The 16,999-nt window shown below is 46.9% G+C and overlaps 3 protein-coding genes across 3 annotated transcripts; 1 reads left to right on the top strand and 2 right to left on the bottom strand.

Moving 5' to 3' along the window:
• Positions 1 to 1,379: 1,379 nt before the first annotated feature.
• EAH_00045990 (RNA recognition motif domain-containing protein, putative) lies at positions 1,380 to 2,344 on the bottom strand (the record flags this gene model as incomplete). Its single annotated transcript, XM_013391555.1, has 3 exons — positions 1,380 to 1,429; positions 1,770 to 1,833; positions 2,135 to 2,344. 3 exons carry the CDS (start codon positions 2,342 to 2,344, stop codon positions 1,380 to 1,382), a joined length of 324 nt encoding a protein of 107 aa, XP_013247009.1.
• A 759-nt stretch (positions 2,345 to 3,103) lies between these two features.
• On the top strand, positions 3,104 to 7,794 carry EAH_00045980 (mRNA (2'-O-methyladenosine-N(6)-)-methyltransferase, putative; the record flags this gene model as incomplete). The annotated part of the gene is made up of 6 exons (XM_013391554.1): positions 3,104 to 3,853; positions 4,152 to 4,168; positions 4,253 to 4,322; positions 4,701 to 4,853; positions 6,585 to 6,805; positions 7,599 to 7,794. 6 exons carry the CDS (start codon positions 3,104 to 3,106, stop codon positions 7,792 to 7,794), a joined length of 1,407 nt encoding a protein of 468 aa, XP_013247008.1.
• A 1,740-nt stretch (positions 7,795 to 9,534) lies between these two features.
• EAH_00045970 (hypothetical protein, conserved) lies at positions 9,535 to 12,384 on the bottom strand (the record flags this gene model as incomplete). The annotated part of the gene is made up of 3 exons (XM_013391553.1): positions 9,535 to 11,009; positions 11,136 to 11,219; positions 11,514 to 12,384. 3 exons carry the CDS (start codon positions 12,382 to 12,384, stop codon positions 9,535 to 9,537), a joined length of 2,430 nt encoding a protein of 809 aa, XP_013247007.1.
• Between the last annotated feature and the right edge of the window lie 4,615 nt (positions 12,385 to 16,999).

The raw sequence follows: 16,999 nt of genomic DNA, 5'->3' as shown, positions 1-16,999 counted from the left end.
TAGATATAGATATATAGATATAGATATAGATATAGATATAGATATAGATATAGATATAGATATACATATAGATACAGATATAGATATAGATATAGATATATAGATATAGATATAGATATAGATATAGATATAGATATAGATATAGATATAGATATAGATATAGATATATAGATATGGATATAGATATATAGATGTAGATATAGGTATAGATATAGATATAGATATAAATGAGAGACACCAGGGGGCAAAGGAGACAACAGGAGGAGACAAAAGGAGACAGGAGACACCGAGAGGAGACACATGAAAAGACAAAGCGTAACTAATTGCTGCTGTATACGAGACAAAAATAATAATATTTACAGGCCTCAGATGTTCATAAGCACAAATGAAGGGCCCCTTCCCTATCCACAGGGGTGTTGTTGCCCTGGGGGGCCCCTCTTAAGGGTACCCAGTGCCCCTGGGGGCCCCCAGGGGCCCCCCCTTAAGGGTACTCCTCTGTGCCCTTAGGGGCCCCCTCTTAAGGATACTAATCTGTGCCCGCAGGAGCCCCCTCTTAAAGGTACTCCTGTGTACCTTTAGGGGCCCCCCCTTAAGGGTACTACTCTGTGCCCGCAGGGGCCCCCTCTTGAGGGTACTACTCTGTCCTTAGGGGCCCCCTCCTAAGGGTACTACTCTGTCCTTATGGGCCCCCTCTTTAGGGTACAACTCTGTGCCCTTAGGGGCCCCCGTACCCTTTGGGGGCCCTCAACAACCCCAGAGTCCATCTCAGGTTCTTAAGAGACAGACAAACAAAGACATCTTCTGAATATACCCGACCCTCTAATAAACAAATTTAACTCTTCTACCCTCAACTCCAATAACAGGCCCTTGGGGCCCCCAAACGAAGGGCCCCCAGAGAGGGGCCCCCAAAGAAGGGCCCCCAAGGGGTCCCCCAAAGAAGGGGGCCCCAGACGGCTTTAAAGGGGGCCCCCCGAGGGTCCCTATTGGGGGCCCCCAAAGGCTTCTAAAGGGGGCCCCAACGAACGGGGCCCCTAAGCGGGGGCCCCCAGAGAGGGGCCCCTAGAGCAGGGCTGCCTCATTAGGGCCCCTAAGGGGGGCCCCCTACGCTCCGTAACGCAGACGAGGGCCCCTAACTGCGGCTAACAGAACGACTCCTCGCCTTTCTCTCCTTCTGCTTCTCAGGAGAAGCAGCCCTGCAACATAGCAGCAGCAGCAGCAGCAGCAGCAGCAGCAGCAGCAGCTATGACCCGTCGATGCAGCTGCTCCAGAGAGCTAAAGAGACGTTCTGGCTCTTGCAGCAGCAGCAAGGGGGGCCCCTAGGGCCCCCAACGGCCTAACAGGGGCCCCTGTCTAAACTACCCTGTAGGGGCCCCCTAGAGTTAGCTGTAATACCTTTGGGGGCTTCTGCTGCGAGTTCTGTCTCTCTTCCCTGAGATCGCAAGAAAGAGACAAACAAAGATCTGTGCTGCAGCAACAAGCAGCAGCAGCAGCAGCAGGTGCAACAGCAACAGCTGACAGCTGCAGCAACACCTGGCAGCAACAGCAGCAGCAGCAGCAGCAGCAGCAGCAGCCTCACTGCTCTCGCCACTTCCCCCAGCTGCGCTCTCCGCCTGCTTCTGCTCCTTCTTTGCTGCAGCAGTAACAGCAGCAACAGCAGCAATAGCAGCAACAATAGCAGCAGCAGCCCTAGACCTGCCCCTGCCCCTCTCCTCCTAAAACCTTAAAACACAGCTTTCCTTAGGGTTTAGGGTTTAGGGTTTAGGGTTTACCTTGGTGGCGTTCGTGTGTCTTCGAAGAGAGCTCCACCCGCAGCGTCTTCCCGTCCAGAACTCCCTGCAGCCGCAAACCCTAAACCCTAAACCCTAAACCCTAAACCCTAAACCCTAAGCCCTAAACCCTCAAGCATTTGAGTCCAAAGGGAAAGCTTGCCTGCATGCGTTATATCTCCTGGTTTAGGGTTTTGTAAGGGTTTAGGGTTTTGTTAGGGTTTATGTGTTGTTTACTGCCAGATATATTAATGAGGGTTTATATATGTTTCTTAGGGTGTTAGAAAGGGTTTTAAAAGGGGATTTTAGGGTTTAGGGTTTAGGGTTTATATAAAAGGGTTGAATAAAAGGGTTTAGGGTTTAGGTACCCCATGAAGATGTCTGCGAGCGTTCTCTGCTTCTCTTTGAGTGTCAAACTCAACATATGCATATCCCTTCGGTATACCTGCTTTTTTATCTATAGCTAATTCGCACGAACGTATAACTCCGAAGAGGCCGAAGACCTCTCTTAGATGTGCTTCCTTAACATTACGAGATAAAGAAGAGACATTTAACGTGCAAGATCTGTCCCGCCGCATCTTATCCTGCACAATGAGGGTTTAGGGTTTAGGGTTTACGCCTTTACGGCCTGGAGAACTGCCGGTGCAAGGGGGGGCAGCGGACGGTTTAGGGTTTAGGGTTTAGGGTTTTCAGGGTTGCGCACGCGGGCTCAACAAACAGGAAAGACCCTGGGTTTATGGATTGCTGACTAGAGTTCAGGGTTTAGGGTTTAGGGTTTAGGGTTTAGGGTTTAGGGTTTGGGGTTTGGGGTTTAGGGACGGAAGGAGTGGAGGCGCAGCCCGAGGCGGCGTGTGAGTCTGCACGAAAAGAAGCAGAGTGAAGTAATAGCCAAAAATTATTGAGGCTTTAGGGTTTAGGGTTTAGGGTTTAGGGTTTAGGGTTTGAGGGAGGGCGCTGCCGCCTTGCATGCTGCGGTGTATGTACAGCTGATGGGAGGGCCCCCCTCAGTGCTTCTTTGTTTATAAAGTTAAAAATTGAGCTCTCTCTTTAGTCTCCTTAGCTGTTTAATCTCTCCTTCTCATTTAGGGTTTAGGGTTTAGGGTTTAGGGTTTGTGGCGAGTTCTGGGGTGTATACACTGCCTCTCAGTATCTTCATTCCGTGGGGGCCCCCAGCGCCTCTCCCTGTACCCTATTGGGGGCCCCTCTCTCTTAGGGACTCTCTCAACCCTTCTCTACCTACAGAGGCAGCTACAGCCGCACAGAAAGCCTTCATTCTTCAGGGTTTAGGGTTTAGGGTTTAGGGTTTGGCAGGGGGGTTCACAAGCTATGTCGCGAGTATGAATCCTCCTCAAGGTACGGGGGCCCCACAAGGGGCCCCACAGGGGGGCCCCTCCCCCTCGCCTCCAGCAGGGGGGCCCCCTCGCCCCACTGTACCCCCTCCCTTAGGGGGGCCCCTTGGGGGGGGCCCCCCTAAGGGGCCCCCCACGGCTGCAGCGCGCGCTACTCCACGGGTACCCCCTGCAGTACCTCCAGCTAAGCCAAAGCCTCCACCGCCGCTCAAACATCAAAAGCAGCAGCAGCAGGGACAGCAGCAGGGGCAGCAGCAGCAGCAGCAGGGGCAGCAGCAGGGGCAACAGCAGGGGCAGCAGCAGCAGCAGCAGGTGCAGCAGCAGCAGCAGCGACAGACCTCCCCTCAGCAGCCACCGCAGAAGCAGCGAGCTCAGCATCGACCGCAGCAGCATCCGCAGCAGCTGGCGCTGCAGCAGCAGGCGCAGCAACCGCCAGCGTTTCAGCAGCGAATGCAGCAGCAAGCGAAGCAACAGCAGCAGCAGCAGCAGCAGCAGTCTCGAGGTGCAGCAGGCGGCCTTGTAAATGGTGGGGGCCCCCAGGGGGCCCCCCGCGAAGGTAAGGGTAATCGTCATCGCTCTGGAGGTCATGGGGGCCCCCCCCCGAAGCGGAAGCGCGGTGCAGGGAAGCACAGCAGCAGCAGCAGCAGCAGCAGCAGTGGCAGCGGTTCTGCTGCATCTCAGCTGGGCGCATGCACGCAGCAGCAGAAGCAGCAGCAGCAGCAGCAGCAGCGCAGTGTGGTTAAGATGACGAGCAGCGAATTAGGCAGGAGAGGCAGAGATCGCCTGCTGCTGGACTATGCTCAGCACTTTGTTAATACAGGAGAGAGGCCTCAAAACTTTATTAGAGACGCAGAACCAGATAAGAGATTCAACGCTTACTTCAGGCAAGCACAAAGACTCCCTAAGACCTAGGGTTTAGGGTTTAGGGTTTAGGGTTTAGGGTTTAGGGTTTGGCGGGGAGGGGACAAGGTGGAGGGTTGGATTTACGGGTGAGGGTTTAGGGCTTAGGGTTTAGGGTTTAGGGTTTAGGGTTTAGGACCATGTGCGACTTCGGTGGGGTCAATTGACCCCAGTTTAGGGTTTAGGGTTTAGGGTTTAGGGTTTAGGGTTTAGGGTTTGGGGTGTACATATCTTTAGGCTGAAGGAGTTGATGGAGTTGAAGAGACAGGTCATCAGGGCCAGGGCTACACCTGCCCAGTGCATTAGGGTACGCGAGGGTTTAGGGTTTAGGGTTTGCTGTTTCTGAAGTGTGGGGTTTAGGTGTATGTAGCTGCATGCATGCATGCATGCATGGTGTATATGCATGCATGCATGCATACACTACAATGTATGCATGCATGCACTACAATGCATGCATGCATGCATTCACAACAATGCATGCATGCATGCATACACTACATTGCATGCATGGATGCATACACTACATTGCATGCATGGATGCATGCATACACTACAATGCATGCATGCATACACAACACTGCATGCATGCATGCATACACAACACTGCATGCATGCATGGATACACAACAGCGCATGCATGCATGAATGCATTGTAGTGTATGTTTGCGATGATGATATTGTCTAGGCAGACTTACGCTGCTTCAACTGGAGTATATTACCGTGCTTATTTGATATTATTCTCGTGGATCCGCCTTGGGGAGAATATGCAGAGAGATGCATCGGCGCTAAGAAACCAACAGAAGATCTAAGGCCCTGGAGCTTAGATGATATTATGCAGGTATTATGCTGCTGCTGCTGCTGCTGCTGATAATGCTGCTGCTGCTGCTGCTGCTGATAATGCTGCTGCTGCTGATAATGATGGTGCTGACGCTGCTGATGATGCTGATCCTGCTGATGATGCTGATCCTGCTGTTGCTGCTGCTGCTGTTGCTGTTTCTGTTGCTGCGTTGATGCCGCTGCTTATCTTTTGCTGCATGCATGCATGCAGCAGCAGCAGCAGCAGCAGCAGCTTTCCTGTATATATATATATATATATATATATATTGGGGTGTCTGTACACTGCAGCTGCCCATTGACAAAATTAGCGAGTCGCAGTCTTTTTGCTTTTTATGGTGCGGAGTTAAACACCTGGAAGAAGCGCGCAATGTCTTAACAAAGGTGAAGCTCTTGCTTGCTTTTTTGTCTCCTTTCTTGTCTTATCTGTCTCCTTTTTGATGTCTTATCATCCATCTCTTTTAATCTCTTATTCGTCTCCTTTTAGGTTTCTTAGCTATCCCTTTTGGTGTCTTACCTGTTTCTTCTGCTGTCTTATTATAATATATAATAATATAATATAATATAATAATAATGTAATATAATATAATATAATATAATATAATATTATAATATACAGTAATATAATATAATACAGTAATATAATAGTATATAATATGATAATATAATATAACAATATATAATATAATATAATATACTAATATAATATAATATATGTTTTTGTTTGTTTTCAGTGGGGTTTCCGTCGCTGCGAAGACATCTGTTGGGTAAAAACAAACAAAACAGCATCTGCATGCAGCAGCAAGAGACAGGAGACAGCCCCTCCTCATTCAGTCTTAAGAGATGAGTCTTCATACTTACACAGGACAACCGAGCATTGTCTTGTTGGTATCAAGGGGCTCGTCAGAAGGGCCCAGGTAAATGCACAAAAGGAGACAGTAATTTACCCCTCAAAGACAAAAGGAGACACTAATAAATCATTTAAAGACAAAAGGAGACACTAATAAATCATTTAAAGACAAAAGGAGACACTAATAAATCATTCAAATAACAGACAGAAGGAGGCACAGATCTATCTGTATATATATATATATATATATATGTATGTTTATATATTTATATATAATATATTATATATATAATATATATATACATATATATATATATATATATTAGTTCTATATACATTCATATATAATATGTAATATATATATTTATATATGCATATATAGATTATGTATATTATGTATATATATTACATTATTGTTGTTTGTTTGTTGAAGGACGCACATATCATATCATATAATATTATATTACATTATATTATACTATATAATACTATAATATGTATATAATATAATATAATATTATTATTATATTATTTGTTTGTCGAAGGAAGGACATATTATATTATATTATATTGCATTCTATTACATTATACTATTATAATATTATTTGTTTGTGTTAGGACGGGCATATTATATTATATTATATTATATACTATAATATAATATTATATAATATAATATAATATAATATTATATACTATTAAATTATATTATTTGTTTGTGTTAGGACGGGCATACAATATCATTTTATATTACATTATACTATATTATATTATATACTTATATTGTATACTATTATATAATGTTATATTACATAATATTATATAATATAAGTATATAATATAATATATTATATTATATTAAATTATATTATTTGTTTGTGTTAGGACGGGCATTTGATTCACGCGAATTTGGACGCGGATGTAATTGTAGCGGAGGAGCCTGCAGATTTTTATTCTACAGAGAAGCCGCAAGAGTTATATGATATAATAGAGAGGTTTTGTTTAGGTAGAAAGAGATTAGAGTTATTTGGGCTTCAGAGAAATGTTAGAGACGGCTGGCTTACTATCGGTAATGCTATTAGAGACACAAACTTCTCCCCAGAGCTGTACGTACACCCCAACATATATACATACTTTTTTACACATCACTTTATTATTCTACTGTCTCCTTTTTAATCTACGCTCTCATTCGTATTCTACTGTCCCCTTATTATTATGTCTCATTATTATTCTACTGTCTCCTTTTTATTCTACCATCTCATTATTATTATACTGTCTCCTTCTTATTATATTGCCTCCCTACTATTCTACTGTCTCCTTTTTATTCTACTATCTCCTTATTGTTCAACTGTCTCCTCACTATTATGTCGCATTATATTATTATTTTTATACTGTCTCCTTAGTGTTACGCTGGCTACTCATTATAATGCTGTCTCCTTATTATATTACTGTCTCCTTATTATTCTACGCTCTCCTTATTGCTCTGCAATCTCCTTTTTATGCTGTCCACCCGCTGTACTGTCTCCTTATGAGACTGTCTCCTTATAAAGATTGTCTCCTTATAAAGACGGCCTCCTTGTAATAACTGTCTCCTCATAAAGATTGTCTCCCCGTAATGGTGTCTCCTTCTACTGTCTCCTTTTACGGTTGTTGTCTCCCCACAATACTGTCTTCTGAAAGTAGAGCGACTTAGTCTGTCTCCTTTTTTAACTGTCTTCTTTTATACTGTCTCCTTTTACAATGTCTCCTCCTAAGCTGTCTCCTTCTAAGCTGTCTCCTTTTAAGCTGTCTCCTTCTAAACTGTCTCCTGTTTAGCTGTCTCATCTTAAACTGTCTCCTCCTAAACTGTCTCCTTTGAGCTGCCTCCCTTTAAACTGTCTCCTTTTGTCTTTTCTTCAGCTACGCCTCCTGGTTTGAAGGAGACACTTCTTACCCAGAGGCCTCTTCTTATATGGGGGGCCGCTTTCTCGGCTCTACCGAAGAAATTGAAGCCCTAAGGCCGAAGTCCCCGCCTAGAGAGATCAGGCCCCAGCAGCAGCAGCAGCAGCAGCAGCAACAACAGCAGCAGCAACAGCAACAGCAGCAGCAGCAGTAGGTGCAGCAGCAGGCTTCAGCACACGGATGCAGCAGACAAGTCCTTGCCCAGGGAAATCAAGATCCAGCAGCAGCAGCAACACCAGCAGCAGCAGCAGCAGCAACAACAACAGCAGCAGCAGCAATAACAACAGCAGCAGCAGCGAGATCTTGAGCAGACGAGCTGCAGCAGCCCTCTGGGGACACAGCACGCCCGCTGCTGCTTTCAGGAGACAGTCTTTTTAAATGTGTCTCCTTTTTAAGACCCCGTCTCCACTTAAATTGTCTCCTTCTTTAAGGCGTCTCCTCGTTTAAATCGTATCTTTAAAGCGTCTCTCTTAAAAGAATGTCTATTTGAAGTGTCTCCTTATTAATAAATTGTCTCTTCTCATTTAAATCCTACCTTTATCTAAAGCGTCTCCTTGCCTAAACCGCTCCTCCATGTAAACGATGTCTATTTGAAGTGTCTCCCTATCTTAATTGTCTCTAAATCATTTAAAGTGTCTCCGAAGTCCCTCTAAAGTGTCTCATTATTTAAACCAGTCTATGCATCTAAAGTGTCTCCTCATCTAAACCAATCCTTTTTAAGTGTCTCATTTAAATCAACCTATGCATCTAAAGTGTCTCCTTATTTAAATCAGACAGTCTATTTAAAGTGTCTCCTTATCTAAATAATCTCTGCCTCTACTCGTCCCTGCGCGCTTAGGATGAGACTATACAAAATTCGGCTGTCTCCCCAGCTAGCAAAACCCATTGAACAGCAAACAACTGCAAGCACCGCTAGCTAGCTAGCTAGCTAGCTACAGTGCAACTAGCTGCTTGCTCCGGTAGCTAGCTGGCGGCGTTGTCTGCTGCGCCCCTGAGGGCAGGGCCACCAGCATTGAAAAGCAGCAGCTAGCCTGTCTAGCTAGCTAGCTAGTTAGCTACCTAGCTAGCTAGCCAGTTAGCTAGCTAGCTAGCTACCTAGCTAGCTAGCGAGGAGGGGGATTGCGGCTCGCTCCATCCCTATATATGGATTGGAGGCGGAGACAGGAGACAGAGACAGAGAGACAGGCTTAAGAACCTGTCTCTGTCTCCTTCAACCGCAGCAAGAAAGAGACAAAGCCCTCCTCGCCCGCAGCACGCCAGGTGTCTCCTTTCAAGTGTACGTTAGAGACACTTGCAGCCCCACAGGGGGCCCCACAGGGGGCCCCACAGGAGGCCCCCACGGGCGAGCAGGAGACAGTCTAAGCAGCAAACAACAAACAAAGTAAGAGACACTGCGGCAGCAGTGTCTCGTTTCTAGAGCGACAAACTGACACACACAGCAGGGAGAACAGCTAGCCAGCCAACTAGCTAGCTAGGCAGCTAGCTAGATAGCTAGCTAGATAGCTAGCTAGATAGCTAGCTGACGAGATAGCTAGCCAGCTCGCTAGCTGTACACGCATTGGCTCCCATCTCTTCCCTGTAGGGGCACTATCCCCTTTGTGAAGAATATAACACGCTTCTTGCTGTTGCTGCTGCTGTTGCTGCTGCTGCAGCACAAGCAGCAGCAGCAGCAGCAGCAGCTGCATCCCTATAACCCCTTACTGGGGTCTCCCGCCGCTTTGGGCAGGGGGCCCCCTGTGCTGCACAGGGTGAATTTTGACAGTGAAAGGACGGTGTTTGCTGCTGAGTGCTGCAGCAGCAGCAGCATCTGCTGCTGCTGCTGCTCAGCAGCAGCAGCAGTAGCAGCAGCGGCGGTGTGTGGTGATAAAGGAGGAGGGTTGTATGCTGAAGAATATTAAAGGGCCCTCCCTGTAGGATGATTTTGGGGTAATTGCGGTGTTGCAGCAGCAGCAGCAGCAGCAGCAGCTGTAGCAGCAGCAACCTGCTGCTGTTGCTGCTGCTGCTGCTGAGCGACGGCTCTTGCTGCTGCACCTCCAGCATACTTTCTACTAAGATGTAAAGCAAATCCAAAGCACCCCATAACATGCGCTATCTTCCAGAGCTCGGAGACAGTCGCAAAGGGGACCCTAGAAAATGCTATTTTATGCTGCTCTAGCTGCTGTCCCCAATAAGCAGCATCTGAGTGATACAGCTGCCTCAGTCTCCGCAGCAGCTGATTTCTACCCTCTGTGCCGAACGGCAGCCTGAAGCCGTCGAACCACCGCAGCTCTTCATCCCCAGGGGGGTGTATAGACAGATCCCTCTCGTCATCCTGTCTCCCCCCAGCAGCAGCAGCAGCAGCAGCAGAAGAAGAAGAAGAAGCAGAAGAAGGGGCTCCTCCTGCTGCTCCCCCTCCACCTCCTGCTGTTGCTGCTGTTGCTGCTGCTCCGGTGCAGCGGCTTCCAGGACGAAGAGGCCCTGAACGACGACGAGCCCCTAATGATACACCCCGAGAAGGAGACAGTGCAGCAGCTGATGCAGGAGGAGACACCTGCAGCACGCCTACTGATGACGCCCCACACACACCCTGTTGCTGCTGCTGCTGCTGTTCTTGTTGCTGCTGCTGCTGTTGCTGCTCCCATTGGCGGCGGCGGCAGTTCCTACGGCGAGGACGAGAGACCTCTAAGGAGACACTTTGTGCTGCAGGGCTCAACCATTCTGTCTCGCCCTGCTGCTGCTGCTGCTGCTGCTGCTGTTCGTTCTGCTGCTGTTGCTGCTGCTGCTGCAGAGGGGATACAGCAGGCACCATACAGTCGAGAGGCTTTATCTGTTGCTGCTGCTGTTGCTGCGGTTGCTGCTGCTGCTGCTGCTGCTGCTGTGCTGCAGCAGCAATTGCCGCAGGAGACGTCATCGGAGGCCCCACAAATCCCTCTTCCTGGGAAGAAGGCAGATGTAGCAGCATCAGCAGCTGCTGCTGCTGCTGTTGCTGTTGCTGCTGCTGCTGCTGCTGTTGCTGCTGCTGCTGCTGCTGCTGCTGCTTGAGGACGGAAGACATATCTGCCTCTGGGGCAGCGGCCCCTACCATCGGTTCTTTTGATGGAGGAGACAGTGAAGAAGGAGACAGCGAAGATGAAGGAGAGACAGAAGAAGGAGACAGCGAAGAAGGAGACAGTGAAGAAGGAGACAGTGAAGAAGGTGGAGAGACAGACGAAGAGACAAATACAGACGAAGAAGGAGACAGCGGAGGAGGAGCAACAGCAGCAGCAGCCACACAACCACCACCACCCCCACAACCACCACCAGCACCAGCTGCTGCTGCTGCTGCTGCTGCTGCTGCAGCAGCAGGAGGAGTAGAAGAAGGAAGAGAAGAAGACGGGGAGACAAGCGAAGCTGACGGGGAGACACATGAAGGAGACCCAGGAGACAGAGACAGTGCTTTGAGCCTCTGGAACTTCTTACATTGAATCTGTCTCCACTCTATTGCTGCATAAAATGCACCTAAGGCCCCCCACCTACCCGAGGAGAACCTCTTCTTAAACTGATTGCCTCGGAAGTAGACAGATGCACACCACCGCTTCTGCTGTCTCTCCAGTTGAATCCCTAAACAGCAGCAGCATTCACGCATGCAGCCCACAAGCAGCAGCAGCAGCAGCACATCAAGCTACAGCAGAAAAGCAGCTAAAATGCAGCAGCAGATACACATAAAGCAGACACCACGAAGCCACCACCAGCAGCACAACAAACAGCAACAGCAGATCTAACAGCAGCAGCACATACAGATACAACATAAAGAGATTAAAATGCAGCAGCAGATGCAACAAAAGGACGAGCTCCAGCAGCATAAACAGCAGCACAAACAGCAGCAGGCAGCAGCAGCAGCAGCAGCAGCAGCACCTGGCAAGTTATCTGGGTTAGGGTTCGAGGGGAGATGCTTCCTGATGCAGTAATCGATGAAGTCCGGTGTAGGATGTTGGAAGAGCGTGTCTGTAGCGACGTCCCTGGGGTATACCCCTGCTGCTGCTGCTGCTGCTGCTGCTGCTGCTGCTGCAGCAGCAGATGCGTCGCCGGTGTCCTCAAGGACACCCGGGGTACAATTCATCCCTGCTGCTGCTGCGTCTACTGCATCTTTACGGCGGGGGGTTTTAGCGTGTCTTTGAAGCAGCTGCTGCTGCAGTTGCTGCTGCTGCTGCTCTTGCTGCTGCTGCTGCTGCTGTTGCTGCTGTTGCAGGCCTTGAGGAGAGGCACTAGCAACAGCTGCAGCAGAAGAGCCCCCGCCAAACACGCCAAGACAAGGAGGCAGCCCTGTGCAGCAGCTCGTAGTGCCCTGAGCAGCAGCAGCCGTTGCTGCTGCTGCTGCTGCTGCAGCAGGAGAAAGAAGGGGGGAATCCCCGCTACATGCGGAAGGATGCGGGTCGGTTGACGGGGCCCAGTGTTGCTGCTGCTGCTGCTGCTGCTGTTCATCAGCAGCAGCAGAAGGAGACAGCAGACCCTCAGATGAAGAGCCAGAGAGATCTGTCTCCTCTGTAACAGTAAAGGCAGAGGAGACAGGCAAATGCAGCACGGCCTTGTCCCCTGTCTCTTTAAGTGTCTCCTCTAGCTCAAACTTTGAATCTCCCTTCTCCTTGCTATCTTCTGCTGTTGCTGCTGCTGCTGCTGCTGCTGCTGCTGCTGCAGCTGCAGCTGCTGCTGCTGCTGCTGCTGCTGCTGCTGCTGGAGGCGACAGCAGAGAGAGAATCCCAGCGGGAGAAAAACAAAGACAGCGCATATAATTGAGTCCTTTACACCAACAAACCCTAAACCCTAAACCCTAAACCCTAAAAACAACAAACACCAGCAGCAAAACCCTATCGAAGCTGCTGCTGCTGCTGCTGCTGCTGCCTCTCTCTAGCTGGGGGCTGGGGGGGTGCGTAGGCAGCTGAAGAATGAGGGGCTTCTACGCTGAATAACCACGTTAAGAAGAGTGTAGGAGGCTTAATTAGTTTAATTTTAATGTTTGTTTAATATTAAAAAGATAATAATAATCAGACAAGCGAAAGAATAAAAAATAACAGCTGTTTATACACACCGCACACACAAACCCCCACGCCTCAGTGTGTAGGCCCTACAACCCCCCTCAACACAAACCCTAAACCCTAAACCCTAAACCCTAAACCCTAAACCCTAAACCCTAGAGTCTAAGGGCTTTGTTTTAAAGTTTTTCTTTCTTGTTTATGATATTTATTGTATTTATTCTTTTTTATTTTACTTTAATTGCAGCAACAAGCAGACAAACAAAGATGTTTAATATCTGCTGCACTGGTGTGGGGTGGGGGGCGCAGCAAGGCGTTGTGTATACACCCCAATAGCCTGCATCGCAGCTAGAGACTTTTTATTTTTATTTTATCTTTATTTAAATAAAAATAATAAATTAATAAAGATATATATAACCCTATACACACACACATACACACACAATAGGGGCCCCTCCTCCTCTGTCGGCGCCGCAGGAGACTGCAGCACACAAAAACAACAGCAGCAGCAGCAGCAGCAGCTGCTGCTGCTGCTGCTGTTACTTGCTGCTTAGCTGCTAGATTATATCAGGGGATGCTTTAGCTGGGGTGTCTGTGAGGCTTTTATTTATTAATCTGCCCTCCAGTAGCTGGGGAGGAGACAGCTGCAAGAGGAGACAGCTCCAACGGTCGGGCTTGTATAGAAGAGACAAAAGAAACTGTCTCCTTTTTAAAAATTAAAAAGACTAAGCTCTCTTGTCTTTAAATAAAGCAGAAGAAGCTGTCCCCTCTTAAAAGGAGACACAAGAGACTGTCTCCTTTTAAAAGGAGACAGAGGAAACTGTCTCTTCTTTTAAAATATATATTCAAGAAGCTGTCTCCTGCTAACACAAAAAAAAGAAGCTGTCTCCTAAAAGGAGACAGAAGAAACTGTCTCCTTTTAAAAGAGAAAAAAGAAGCTGTCCCCTTACAAGGGAGACAGAAGCGGCTGTCCCTTCCTTCAAAAGGAGACAAGAGAAGCTGCTCTTTTTTAAGAGGAGACAAAAGCAGCTGTGTCTTCTTTTAAAAGGAGACAGAAGAAGCTGTCTCTTCTTTCTCAAAGGTAAGCTGCCTCCTCTTCTTAATGAAGCAGAAGGAGCTGTCTCCTTTTTTAATAACGACAAAAGAAGCTGTCTCTCTCTTGCCTACACCCAGCTTCAAGGGTTGTTTGCTGCAGCAACAAGAGACAAGAGTAAGACAAAAGGAGACCGAGAAGAGACAAAAGGAGACATAAAAGAGACAAAAGGAGACACAAAAGAGACAAAAGGAGACACAAAGAGTGCAAACAAAAGAAAAGATGAAAAAAGTCAAAGAACGAAACAAAAAGGAGACAAAAAAGAGACAGAAAGAAATACAAAGGATAAATAACAGCAACAAATGGAGACAAAAGGAGACAACAAGGACAAAAGAGAGACAAAAGGAGACAAAAAGGAGACAACAGGGAGCATAAAGGACTAAAGAAACAAAAAAAAACAAAAAGGAGACAACAAGCGATAAACCAGAGGCGGAAAGAAGCACAAAATGTTTAAAAAAGAAACAACTGAGAGACAAAAGGAGACGAAAAAGAACTTAAGAAGGGACAGGAAAAGACAGAGAGGAGACAAAAGGAGACAAAAAATAAACAAAACGGCAAAAATAAAGAAAAGGAAAGAAAGAGACACAAAGGAGATAAAAAGAGATAAAAGAGAGACACGAGAAGACAAAAGGAGACAGTAAAAATGATACCGCTCTTCGTACATTGTGCTGTCTCCTCTGCATGCAAGCGAGAAGGAGACAGTTAAAATTGTCTCTTCTTGGTTGTCGATGCCTTTTTATTAGAGACAAACAAAACAAGAAAAGAATTCAAATTGATGCAGCAGCAAACATGTCTTCACAACAAACAAAAAGGAGACAGTAAACAGCCACGAAGAGACACCTCAACCCCCCACCCTGCAGCAGACGCAAGTGTCTCCTTTCTTCTGCAGCAGCAACAACAACAGTCAGTGCAGCAGCAGCAGCAGCAATAGCTGCAGCAGCAGCAACAGCAATAGCAACGGCTGCAGGGAGAGCAACAACTGCAGCAGCAGCTACTGCAGCAGCATCAACGGCTTCTATAGCAGCAGGAACAGCTCGTGCTGTAGCAGCAGCAACAAGTAGAGCAGTAGGAGCAGCACTAAGTGCAGCAGCAGCAGCAGCAAGTGCAGCAGCAGCATCAGCTGCTGCTGATTCCGTTTGTCTCCCTACGAGACAGATAAAGGAGACAGTACTGCGGTGTGGGTATATAGGTAAGGAGCTAATGCTGATTTATTTATTGATTTATTGCTGCTGGCTGCTTCTGTCTCCTTCTGTCTCTCTTTGTCTCCTTCTGTCTCTCTCTGTCTTTGTGCCTCTGTCTCCTTCTGTCTCTACATGCTTGGTGAGTTTAACTGTCTCCTCCCTGCCTCTCCTCCGCTTTGCCTCTATTTATCACGCATCAGCAGCAGCAGCAACAGCAGCTGCTGCTGCTGCTGCTGCTGCTGCAGCAACAGAAGGAGACCAAAGCGCAGCAGCAGATCTCTCTCTGTCTCTCTTTTGTTTATTTGAGAGAGACAGACTGAGAGGAGGTGAAAGGAGACACTTCGAAGGATGCCTCTTTGTTGTCTCCTTACAGTCTCCTGGCTGTGGCGGTCTCCCCGTGCAGCTATTGCTGCTGCAGTGCAGCAGCAGCAGCAGCAGTAGCAGCAGCAGCAGCAGATTTAATGTGTCTTTTTTTCTTCTTTTTCGATTAAAGATTATAAAAACAAACAGAAAAATCAAACAAGAAGGGAAGGAGGAGACAGCAGCTTCAGGTGTCTCCTCTGGCTGTCCAATGGGCCTCTCTTTTGGTGTTTGCTGCTGCACTGTCTCTTGCTTGCTGCATTTTATGTTTCTGTTATATTTTATTTTGTAAATACAAATACTATTTATAATAAACCCTAAACCTTAAATAAAAACTACTTCTTCTTCTACCTCAGCTGTACGGGAGGGCCCGCAGCAGGCTGCAGCAGCAGCAGCAGCAGCAGCGGAGGCGGCGTTACAGAGCAGCAGCAGCAGCAGCAGCTGCTGCTGCTGCTGCTGCTCTGATAGACAGACAGCAGCAGCAGCTCTTGTTTGTGCTGCTTGAGGGTTTGTTCTGTTGGGTTTTAAACGCCTTTCTCTATTTCCTAAATATCGCAAGAATCTTCTTTACAGGTATGTTCTCTTAAATGATGTTCTTCACTTCTTTTTGCTGCTGCTGCTGCTGCTGCAGCAGCAGCAGCGACAGGCCCGCTGCCGACCCGGGCGCCTCACCGGGTGTGCTGCTGCTCTCTTCTTCAAAATTAAAGCAAAATAATAATTTAAGTGTCTCCTTTAAACCTTTTTACTTTGAATTTATCGGCTAGCTTGCAGCAAACAAATCAAAGAATGCTCTCCTTGCTGCTGCAGCGAGCCGGTAGTTGCTGCTGGGCGAGCAGCTGTTTGTTTGTCTCTTTGGGGGTTGCATGTAGACTTTAAAAGAAATAAAAAGATAAAGAATAATATAAACTCGGTGTTTTTTTCTTTTTTGGTCAGAGCAATGCTGAAGAAGCTACTTAGATTGAGGGGCTTATGCTTGCGGCTGCGGTGTATGTACACTGCGCTTATTTATTTATTTATTTATATATTTGTTTGTTTGTTTGTTTGTTTTGCTGCAGGCTTTGTTTGTTTTTAAATACACAGACATCTATATATAAATATAAATCTATACAGACATATATGCACGCAGGGAACTAGCTCTTCTTTATTCTTCTGTACATCTTTAATATTGATATATATATTATATATATCTATATATCTCTATTCTGATAAATAAACAGCAGCAAAACAAAACAAAAAGACAAGCAGCAGCAGCAGCAGCAGCAGGAGCAGGAGAGAAGGAAGACAATGTTTAGCTTGGGTGTAGACGGAGACGATGCGGTGGTAGAGCAGCATGCAGTGTCTCGGCAGCTGTCTCCTTTTACAGATCGTATGATGATAGATCAGCAGCAAGAAGAAGAACCGTCTCCAAGAGGAGAAGAGCATACCCCTTTAATATCTTTATTAACAACAAAACTTTTACGTGCTTCATTTGCTTTAAAGACCCTATCTATTGCGTTAATATCTTTGTTTTTTCTTGCGTTCGGAGGCAGATGGGTGTTTACCTTTCATTCACACCCCGATATGTCTCCGGGCTTTCACCTCTCTGTAGCTATGCTCATGCTCCTACAGCTCGCAGGCGCATTAGGCCTCGCTTTCTTTCAAGCATTTGTTGCTGATGACTCCAAGTGAGCCTCTAGAAAGCATATATATATATATATATATATATATATATATATATATATATATACATATATATAT

Source organism: Eimeria acervulina, genomic scaffold (genome assembly GCF_000499425.1).
Source record: "Eimeria acervulina Houghton genomic scaffold, Eah_scaff669, whole genome shotgun sequence".
Classification (NCBI taxonomy): domain Eukaryota; phylum Apicomplexa; class Conoidasida; order Eucoccidiorida; family Eimeriidae; genus Eimeria; species Eimeria acervulina.
The sequence above is the reverse complement of the archived record's forward strand: the minus strand, read 5'-3'. Positions and strand labels throughout refer to the sequence as shown.